The sequence below is a fragment of the Papaver somniferum genome, chromosome 7, assembly GCF_003573695.1.
Source record: "Papaver somniferum cultivar HN1 chromosome 7, ASM357369v1, whole genome shotgun sequence".
Lineage (NCBI taxonomy): Eukaryota > Viridiplantae > Streptophyta > Magnoliopsida > Ranunculales > Papaveraceae > Papaver > Papaver somniferum.
In genome coordinates, this window is record NC_039364.1 from 149828508 (window position 1) to 149840541 (window position 12034).

General features: G+C 35.4%; 1 protein-coding gene across 1 annotated transcript; it reads right to left on the reverse strand.

The window, feature by feature from the left end:
* Positions 1-422: 422 nt before the first annotated feature.
* LOC113295367 (protein DMR6-LIKE OXYGENASE 2-like) lies at positions 423-1870 on the reverse strand. The gene is made up of 4 exons (XM_026543706.1): positions 1592-1870; positions 1261-1508; positions 777-1155; positions 423-671 (listed from the first exon to the last, which is right to left on the reverse strand). Exons 1-4 carry the CDS (start codon positions 1868-1870, stop codon positions 423-425), a joined length of 1155 nt encoding a protein of 384 aa, XP_026399491.1.
* Positions 1871-12034: the final 10164 nt, after the last annotated feature.

The following is a 12034-nucleotide window of genomic DNA, read 5'->3' on the forward strand; positions in this document are numbered from 1 at the left end:
TTGGCTGTACGATCACTAGAAAAAGAAAACCTCAAATATCTTAGAATCTACCATTTATTAGGAATCTTCTGATGTATTCCATAGTTCAACTTCAAAAAGGACCTAAAGAACAAAATACGTAATTACAAGAATTACAAGAGGGCTCAAAAGCCCCCACCCCCATAAACCAAAAAGGTAACAGAATAACTTCAATTAGAGCCCCTAATATTTCTGTCTGTTTTGGCCTAAACAGGTGCGTCAAATGTTTAGTTGTTACGAATTACCAATCGAACAATAATGCTGATATTGTACAAGTGTACATTTGCAAAATAGTACAAACTACAAAGTATGCTTCAAGGAAAGAAAAGAAACAAAGTAAATAAAAATCTCAAAATACCCATTGATACTATTTTTTTTGTCTTTTGAAATAGTACAATCGTTTTCTAAATAGTCAATTTCCTAGACTCGAGAAAGTTCTTCATTTTAGGTTCGCACGATGATATATATTCCAGAAACGACTTGAAGTCGGTATCCTTGTAAAGCTTCGGGTTTTCTTCGTCAATGAGTTTTGGTGAGGGTCGAATCATACTGTCTAAAGGTAGGCTATGCAATGACGCGACAGATATCCTGTACCGTAAAGAATTGATAAAAACCCTATGCAACACACTCTTGTATCTTCCATTACTAAAAATCTGTTCCATCCATACAAAAAAAAAACTCAATCAACTAATCCAATATTAGTTTCAATGAATCGTATGATTCAAGTTTGAAGTAATTTAAATGTTTTAGTTCATTACCTCAAGATGATCACCGATATTGACCACAAAAGAACCCGGAATCGGTTCAATAGTAACCCATTTGTCTTGGTGTTGTATTTGAAGTCCTTGAGCATCGTCTTGAAGCAGTAATGTCAGGAAACCGTAGTCCGAATGCGGTGGCATACCAAGGGTTAGATCAGGTTCAGGGCATGCAGGATAGCAATTCATGACTATGAGCTGGCTCCCATCTTCGAATTGCTTTAAAACGTCGTCCTCATACTTGTCATTAGCATCGCTATCATTTGTCTGCCTAGTACCGCCCTTGTCGTCACTAACCAACCCTAAGGTTTCTAGAATAGCTTCCATGAGTTTTATGTACAAACTATTTGTTTGTCTTGAGTAAGAATGCACTGTCGACCTGTTTAAGATGTGATGGTGATATAGTTTATCAAACTTCATTTGGAGTCACAAGAGAACTAGTTAACAACTGTTTAACTTTACAGCTGCTTATCAGTACGCAAACCTGAATCCAAGAGGAGAAGAAGGCCAGTGAGGAAGAACATCTGATAAAGGCTTGCACATGAGTTTCAAGAAGTCTCTCCAGCAGAAAACACCATCTTTGTTTTGATTAAAACTAGTTCCGTATCGAACAGGTTCACGCATATCAGCTGACATATATTTTGACTTCTCTTCGAAAGGAAGGTCGAAAAATTGTTGACTAACGCTTATCATGTCACGTAAAATATCCTGAGGAATACCATGGTTTATAACCTGCAAAAAAACAAACTTACTCCATTGTTATCATTGAGTTTGAGCTCTTAATACAGAATGTAACTAAAGTTTTTAAGACCTACCTGAAAGAACCCATAATTTTCGCAAGCCTCTTTGAGTGATTTAAGAACTTGGGGTCTTTCAGAACCTTGCAGTTTGTTGAAATCTATGATTGGCAACTTTAAATCAAGATTTGTTGTTTCATGTTGATCTAGTCCAGCAACTTCCAAAACGGGACGTTCGTTAACCGGCAAGACATACTTGTCAGGAACTTTAGCAATCCCATTGTTGCATACATGAATAACTCCTTTCTGGTAATCTAACTCTAGTAATTCGGGATCTCTTTTGCTCGCCAAATCCATTCCCGTGGTTTTCATGTGTGTGCGAGAGAGATAGAACTTAAGTGCTACGTACGTCTACCAAAAATCAAGCAGGAAAAATAAAAAAATGGTGAAAGCAATAGAGGCCCGTAAATGCATGTAACTAATGAAAGATGAGATTTTGTGGTGATGAAGTAGCATTATATATTCGGGAGGTCCTTTTTATAGTAGGAAACGGAATAACTATCAGCTACTGAGAGTACTATACATAGAAGGTTTGGATTTGCATGCCAAGGACAAATATTGGCTGAAAATTTTGACCAAGGCTATTATATTAGAAACTCAAGACCACATACTTAGAAAATTAGTCATATAAACACAGTAGTTATTAGTCCTCCTAGCCTCCTGAACAACTAGAAGGTACTCTATTAAAAATCTTATTAACCTTTCAAAGCAGAGAGTACATGCTGGAAGCTGAGAATACTGCAAATAAGCTACTCCATCCCAATGTGCATCAAAACAACAATAGAATCACCATGTATATAGTAAAATCTCAACCAAGCACCTGTTTTATAATTGTAACTCTTGTACAAATGTTTGTTTTCACATCCATTCGGAAACAACCGACTGAAAACGTTTATCCGTTTGATCAATCTTACTGATATAAGATTTTCTAACCTATTCTTTCCCCGTATCTTGGTTGAATCCCATAATGTTGGAGGCATGTTAATTAGCCGCCCTAATTTAAATCATGTTCTATTTTTAATTATTAACTTTGTACCTCTTTACACGTTCACGTTATATCTAAGCTAAAATTCCGGTTTGCCCATAAAATTTGACCCTGTAGGTCGTCTTGACTCTTGCTTTTCCTAGGACTGGATCAGAGGATCTTCCACAGTGACCGTTGTCAACCCAGCCTCAAAAACCGATTTCTGAGTCCAACTATGACGAGCTCGGTCAAAAACTTCTGGTGACTCTGGTCCCATCTCAACGTTTCGATCTTTCGATTTGGAAAACGGTCCGTGAGTTATAACCCCAAAGGTGTCACTATCCATATACAAAAACTCCAACAAAATAAATTGTTCACAAAAATCCCATTTAATATAAACTGTCTATATTACCCTTCTAATTTAAATCACCCCAACAAAAACAAAAATCAACCACGCTTTAATTCTTATTATATTGTCACCCCCAACAAGAAATAAACAACCACCAATAAGCACCGCCGCCACCGATAACCACCGCCACCACTTCCGACCACCGCCGCCACCTCCGACCACCGCCGCCGCCACCTTCCGCCACCACGCCGCCACCGACCACCGCCGCCACCTCCGACCACCACCTCCGCCGCCGCCACTGACCACCACCTCCTCGTCGCCGCCACCGGTCCGCCGCCGCCTCCCGCCGCCGCCACCACCGACCACCACCGCCGCCACCACCGACCACCACCACCGCCCGCCGCCGCCACCATTGACCACCGCCGCCGCCGCCACCGACCACCACCGCCGCCGCCCGTCGCCGCCACCAATACTGCGCAATTGCACCACCACTGCCAGCCACCCAACCATCCAGCACCACCATTGTCGACCACCACCGCCACCACCTCCGACCACCACCACCACCACCACCGATACTACGTACTTTCACCACCAATACCAGCCACCCTACCATCCAGCACCACCACTGTCGACCACCGCCGACCAAAACCAGCACCACGACCGCCCACCACCACCACCTCCCATAAATACAATGAAACCGATTTTGGTTTCATCATAAATACGATGAAACCGATTTTGGTTTCATCATAAATACGATGAAACCGATTTTGGTTTCATCATAAATATGATGAAACCGATTTTGGTTTCATCTTGGTTTCGTGAGAAATCACCTGCAATAAATTTTTTAAGAGGTATTATACATCTTCATGGATAGAAATACATTGTTGAAATACGATGAAACCGATTTTGGTTTCATCATAAATAAGATGAAACCATAATTGGTTTATGCGCTTCAACAACAATATCACCAGTTATGTCTCAAGACCCATTACTCAGCTTCACCTGGTATATCTTTTCATCTAGGTTTACAGGCAATTCCTCATTGTATTGCAGCACTTCATTGCACCTGCAACTACAAATTCACTTCAAATCCCATACCCACTGCATTACTGCCTTCCATTTCAGTTCAAGCTCATACCTGAACACCACAAATGCTCCATCTCAGGCTCAGTTTGATCTTCAACTGGACCTGCAATATCCATATTAATTCAATCAGAGCAACACCAGTTCCTCCATGGATTCTGATTATCACCAGCTGCAGTTCATAATCACCACCAACATAGGCATCTCAGTTCTTCTCTACACTCTCAACCTGCAACTGTACTTAAAAACCATTCTCAAGCATCAGCTCAAACCATTCTTCATAGAGAACCAACTCAAAGCCAACACCAGTATCACCTTCTCTATAATATTAACTTCAGCTGCAACCGGAGCTTACTAGCAGCATCAAATGAAACTCGTCACAAGACCCTGTCACTGCAATAACCATATCAAACCCATCACTGCAATAACCATATCAACAATACCAGCAACTACACTTGCACACTGCCAATCTGAAAGCAGCGGCAGCAACATATCCTAGCTGACTCTACTCAGCTCCACAATCCAATTCACCACCTGCAATTGCTTCCCATTTCAATTTTAGCCATCATTTTTCTCTATTAAACCTTCTTTTGGACCCTCTCCTTCACCTAATTTCAGAATCAGATTCCACTTTTTCCAGTTTAGTTTCCTGTTTCCCTTCTTCCTGTAGTAAAGAAGTTTCATCAACTTTATTCATCCCAAGAGCAGTCCTTAATGTCTTCATCTTTCTCTCCTTTCTAGCATCAATTTGATGGGTCTGACTGAGTACCTGACACCCTGAATCAAACACAAGCAGTTCCAACATATCAGTAATAAGATATAAGAATATTGGCCAACAAGAATAGAATAGTTACTTTTCTCTTTCCATATGCTCAAATCATCTCAAGTAGGTACTCGGAAATTAAAAAGAGCATGTTTTAGGGAGATGCCTCCTTCACTTACGCTGCACACAAGTGTCGGTGCAGGAGTCAAAAGAGGGCCACACTGTGGTACTTATACAAGTTTTCAAGTTCAACAGGTGCACCTAGTCTAACCACTCTAACCATAGATGATAACTATCAGATTGAACTGCAAAATATGACTTTGAAATGTATGCATGGCAGCTCAACATTAACAAACCACATAATGTCAACTGCTAAGTTAACTGTGGAAACGCAACTTAAGTTTTCAATAATTGCACAACCAAACAACTTGTACACTTTCCTTAACCAGTTCTTTAACTGGCATGGACTTCAATTAAAAAGTTAGCCCATAAAATGGACCTCACTAAGAGACAGTAATGCACACTTCATTGATCTCAACATTTTAAACTAAAGTACTTAGACAAACTTCAGTTCAAAATTCATCTACTATTAGAAAAATCAATCCACCAACAAGCAACATAAGACTAACTGTGATATTCATATCCCATTTCCACCAACACAGAGCAAACAAGGGACGAAATCTTGCACCCGGCAAGTTAATCTCACTACTATTTGGTATAACATTTTCAAGAATAAATCTAATTCATCATCAAACATGTAAATGGAATTAAATTTACCAAGTCAATAAATCCTTACAGTAACAATCAAAAGTAGAAGGAAATAAGATTTTTACCAAGTCAATAAATCCTTACAGTAACAATCAAAATCAAATTCTCAAGAATAAAAACCAACGAAATGTCAAACAAAACGAAATCTGGTATCCAATTCAATTGAAAAATTAGTGAAATGATAAGATTTTTTAATACTTCAAAACTTCAAATTATCATTCTAAATCCACCGTTTCTCCCAACACGAGCATATCGTCATCGGTAGTTCATTTCCACCATGGAATCAATTCCTAGATCTAATTCCTAGACTTTGTTAGAAACGTCACCACTCCATCATCCCTTCCTTGAAAAATCGATCTCAATCATCAATTCGTCACCAACCCATCTCTGTTCTTCAACTGAAGTTAAAATCGCAACCCTAATTTCAACAATTAAGGGTTAAGGGAACGAAGGTGGTGATGGAATTGAAGAAGGCGGACGAAGGTGGTGGTGGTGGTGAGATACGAAGGTGCTAGTGTGGTCGGGGAAGCATAAAGTTTCTGCTGGTGAGATCTGGTATCGCTGCTGGTGGTGATGGTGGTGGGGAGAAGGAGAGAAAGAAAGAAGAAAAAAGAAAGGAGAGAAGACGAAGATGAAGAAGGGTACGTTTGGGGTTTTTCAAAGTAAAAAATAAATAAATTTGCTAATTATTATTTGAGCTGGGGTTTTTGTGTCACTATTTAATGAAACTGATTTAATTTGTTAAAATTAATATGGGTGGTTTTTTTGTTCCTTTAAGTTGGTCACCTATGGGTTTTGTCACTAGTTTTGTTTGGAAAATATGGAAATCTTCGATCCAGGTCGCCGTTCGATTGGACTCTCGGACGACTTCCAGACGTATTTGACTAGTACTTTTTTCAACTTGAAAGATTTGAAGTCCACAATTGTTAGAAATATATTTTTTAAAACAAAATTTTATTTCCATTTATTATTTTCTATTAATGTTATTATTCATGATCTTAATAATATTCATAAATGAGATTTATTGTTGTCATAAATTCATTTACTGTTTCATCTCACAAGAGTAATGGTTTACATTAAACCATATTAATGTTTTCATTAAAAACATTATTAAGACCCCTTGACTATAAAACATATTTTTGGTTGGAAAACGAAAGAGAGTTTTTCATTTTAATGTTTTTGGAGTTCTAAAGAAAAAATAAGAAATTTTGAGAGAAAGAAAACTATGGTGTGTTCATCACATGTTTTCTAAAAGTTTGATTCCGAGCAAGAATAGAAGTGTACAAGTATCACACACTCTCAAAGTGCAAGAGTGATTATGAAAGAGATTCTACTCGGCTGTTTTATCCTGGGAACGACCCGACATGGAAGAACCGCTTGCACAATCTTGGGCAGAGTCGCGAAATGTCTTAAAGAGAGCGACCTGGTCGTGACTCAGCCATAACATTTTTTTTCCGTTTGGTTTATGATTGTTTTGCAGGCTATTTTCAGCAATTGTTCCAACAATTTAAGACGTTTTCTTCTGCCAGGAAGATTAAATGAGAAACTATTGCTGAAACACGATAAGTATCATTGTTTATTTTGTTTTATCAAATTATTAAGGTATAATTATTGATTAACAAATTATCTTGATGCTTGGATTTTTAGTTTCTTCATAACTAAAATTTAATTTTGATGTCTATTCTTAATGGACCATAGTTGTAACATGTTATAGAGTTTTCTGTGTATCTCTTAAATGAGAACGAATTTGGACTTGAAATTTATACCATATATATTAGATATCATGTGGATCATCCCTGTAAAATTTCAGAATTTTGGGAGTCCGAAAAGTATTTTTAAGGTATTTTAACAAACCACATGACAATGCTGAAAATTTCTGACGAGTAGAAATATAGTCCCGCATATTTTCGTTTTTCTGATCTTTGTGTTGTTATTTTTAATTCGGGTATAACATGAAAATTGTAGATAATCACTTTATCTTGAAAACCCATTTTTGAAATTTTCTATTTGTATTTTCGGTTTGAGAGATGTTGTGATTTTAAAATCATTGTGTTTGTATGTCCAATATATGAGTCGTGATACTTGAGATACTTAAGCATAGAGATTAGATATGTGAGAAATTGCACTAAGAATCATGGTTTGATCTTACTACTTTACTCTTGTTTTGGTAATGAAAAAAAATAAAAATAAGATCATTATTGAAATCAAACTAGTGCACGTCAAATGTTTGATAATATGCTTAGTAGAAAGTTATAATCTATGACGTTATAACTATAAAACTTCATTTTTGTTTGATACTTGGAGTACTAATTTTTATTTGATTAAGTAGCTTTACAAGTACATGCCTTACTTATTTTGGGTTATAATTACTCACATTTAGATGATTGTGACAGGTGATAATTTCACTTACATGAGCAAGTTTTTGTTTCCCAATGAAAACAAAAATTGCGAGCAAATACTGGAGATTAATCGATATATGGAGCAATGGTTTTGCTAATCTTTTTGTTGGTGTAGAAAGAGTGGACAATGGTTTATGACCAATTGAGATTTCAAAGAAAATGAAGTATGTTTGATGAACTATTTGTAGTTATTGTGGTGATCAAATAATTGCATTCTGGATTGAAATAAATTGATTTTTCAATCTTAGAATGAGTTGTATGGAAACTAGATATTGAGAATTATTGTTTATGACGACTCATACAAGTTTGGAACTTATGAGATAGAATTTGACACCAAACCAAAGCCGAAAGAATAAGAAACCTAGTCAAAACAAATATGAATACCAACTCTCACCAAGAAATGAACATAATTTTAATTATGAAGTTATTTGATATGTTTGCATTCGGCATTGCAAGAATATCAAATATTGTTAACACTGCTTTTCAAGCTAAGTTAATGTGAATTGTGGATACGGTGAGAGGTGATATATATTGGTGTTTTACACCATATTTGTTTTGATAGGTTATGGTTCAAAATTTTAACCGAGTTGTTTGAAAGAAAGTGGTGTTGAGTTATACTTACATCTCTAGGATTCTCGGTATTGGTATGGTCTCAAAAGTTTGCTTCGGGTAGAACTATCTTGTTAAAGATGTTCATCCCACCAAAATGATAAAGAATCTAGTTTCATGTGCCTATCTTGTTTTTAACAAGATTGAGATTAAAAAATTTGTTGAACTTGATCATTGCACTACTACAATGTAAATACTATCAATGGAATGTTTAAATTAAATATTATATTATTCATATGATATGACTGAAACTTTGGAATGTTTGAAATATGAGAATTTATCTTGCTTTTATGAAATTTTTGAGTTGGTGATGAGTATGAGCATGTTGTGTTTTCCTCTAAAAAATTCTAAGGATTTTTTAAGTGACATGTATCAAATTTTACCCAACACACCGAAGCATGCAGACTCTCAATCTTGCTAGTTTTAAAAAGCATCGGATGAAATAAAATGTTTGAGAATTTTATAAGATATTTTTGGTATTTCATGTAGTTTAACTTGGTGACCAAAAATGATATTTTCAGTAATGAATTAGATGATGTTGTCTGCACGAAAAATGTTTGTTTGGTCGTCCTCTATATTGTGCCAAAAGGATTTTGAAATTGGATAATTACTTTATTAGTAATGAAAAAGAACACATAGTGCGTCAAATATGAATTTAGAGAAACAATGTGCGCTTAAAAATTATTTCTTACTTTTGTATAAATGAGGAAACTTTGTAGTCTTTGAATTGGTATTAAACACCGAAATCCGAGGTCTAACGAAGTCTATAGAAATTTTTGAATGAATGTGGGTAGAAATACAATTTGCATAAGTGACTTCTCGATTTTATATATTTTGGTTTTGATTTGAAATTTCATTTTGAGTCGAAAAATAGTGGGGGTTCTTTACCCAATGTCTATTTGAATACTAAACTTAGATTAAAGAGCTAGTTATAAATGGAGATCACATGATCATTAAAAATGGATTTGTAAGTAGTAAGACTAAAAATAATTTTAGTCATATTTATTACCTTGTTTGAGATACTTAGCTCCTCATGATTTTAATCTTTGGAAAAAGTTTTAAGAACCAAATGTTTTAGTTTGACAAACATAGAAAAGGTAATTGAATTGATAATTGCTTTCATGTTGCTGGATTTATATTCTTGATTGGTGATATTGTTTCTATGATGTGTGATTTGTTGTGTATCATATATAGAAAAATATATTGAATAAGTTAAATGTTGAAATCATGTAAACCAAACATAAATAACTTTGTAGTTCCCATAAGAATGAAATGCATATAAGTTGATTAGTCAACATTTATTTTGAAACAAGCTCTTAAGCAATTGAATGAGAAATTTGATTACTTAGCTAATTCAAATAGTTTCAAAAGTTGATTAGGGAGACAAACGCATAAGACTGTTTGTATATATGCATAAGTGATTTGTTGAATTTTTACTCTAACTCATATGATGTCAATGAAACTGAGAACATGGCTTAGTTTATTATTTGACATAAAAGACTTGGATGAAGATAGTGTAAAATTTTGAATTGAAACATTTATTTTGTATCGATTCCATTGCATTGAAAAATATTTGTAAGAAATAAAACGATATAGTCTTTATAAACTAGTTTTCACTCATTTCATTCTAGTATTATAGTGATTATGATTGTGTGTGATTGAACTAGAAAAAGAAAATGAGTATGGTAGCAAGGCATTGCTACGTGATGGACTATAGGTATATTACTTATTAGTAAAACATTGAGAAGGTTATGAGGTGTCTGAAAATAACCTTAAACCTAGAAATACACTATCTATAAATGTTTACCGCAATCCTTTAAGGATATTATTGCGATGCTGATTGAGATATCCTCTCTAATGAATCCTTCAAGGGATAGAGTGATTCATTCCTATACTAGGTAGAGGAAGAACAAACATATTAATCCAATGTGATAGTACCGCGGCTATTGCAAGAGTTGAGAACCGTTAATTACAACGGTAGAGTCGACATAGAAAGGTATTTTTGATGCTATGATAATTGATTATATATGGTCTGAAAAAAAGTTATCGTTAATCCTTTGACGAAAGGATTAATAAGAAGGTGTAAATACATCTTATGGGATGATGTTGATGCCCATTGATAAATTGAGTCATTTATGATGGATACCCACCTAAAAGTAGGTTCAAAGGGAATAACGATTCACAAATGATATGAACATAGTTGTTCGTGATGGATGCCCAACCTATAACTCAAGATTCCAGAAGTAGGTTCAAAAGGTACTCCCTACCTATGAATGGTGATCCCAAGATATAGGTTCAAATGGGACTAAGTTACGGATAATATGTAGACACGGAATCATGCTTTTGAGAATTCATCCCACAACATGATATCCTGAAGCGAGTTGAGGTTGAGGTTTTGTTTCTAAAGATCTTAATGATGTCTATATCTCTATTTAGAGTGGGGTACTTAGCTACAGGAGTACTCTTGATAGATTCACCTGTATGGATGTGAAAGTGTGGCCGCTTTCTATGAGAATTTGGGCAGTTCTCTAGATCATTCATTAAACCGGGATTCAAGCACAGGGCCGTAATGTGCTGGCTTTAGACTTTACACTAGTATAGTTGTGTGTGTTAAACAATCTTTTAATCTCCTAGAGTTCAAAGACTTATGTTCACTCTATGGTTAGATTTTGAGAGAGTCTAGCACTATGTAAAGGTTCAAAATCGAAAGATACCTTTACTTATGCACATCACTATATAGATCTTGCTCAATGTTTTAAAAATATAAGTGGGGGATTGTTGGAAATATATTTTTTAAAACAAAATTTTATTTCCATTTATTATTTTCTATGAATGTTATTTTTCATGATCTTAATGATACTCATAAAAGAAATTTATTCTTGTCATAAATTCATTTACTGTTTCATCTTACAAGAGTAATGGTTTACATTAAAACAAATTAATGTTTTCATTAAAAACATTATTAAGACCCCTTGACTATAAAACAGATTTTTGGTTGGAAAACAAAAGAGAGTTTTTCATTTTTAATGTTTTTGGAGTTCTAAAGAAAAAATAAGAAATTCTGAGAGAAAGAAAACTATTGTGTGTTCATCACATGTTTTCTAAAAGTTTGATTCTGAGCAAGAATAGAAGTGTACAAGTATCACATACTCTCAAAGTACAAGAGAGATTGTGAAAGAGATTCTACTCGGCTGTTTTATTCTGAGGACGACGCGACATGGAAGAACTGCTTGCACAATCTTGGGCAGAGCCGCGAAACGTCTTAAAGAGAGCGACCTGGTCGTTACTCAGCCATAACATTTTTTTTTCTATTTGGTTTATGATTGTTTTGCAGGCTATTTTCAGCAATTGTTCCAACAACAATTCTATCAGCGGGTTTTGATTGAAATCTAAAAGTGTCCGGTAATTTAGCGACCAATGTTCCCCACCTAGTGGTTAGATACTTATAGATCCCATATGTTATTTCGGTCTCCCTTCTCTTGTCCATACTAGTAGACTAGTAGTTTTTTTGGTTCATTTAATGTAA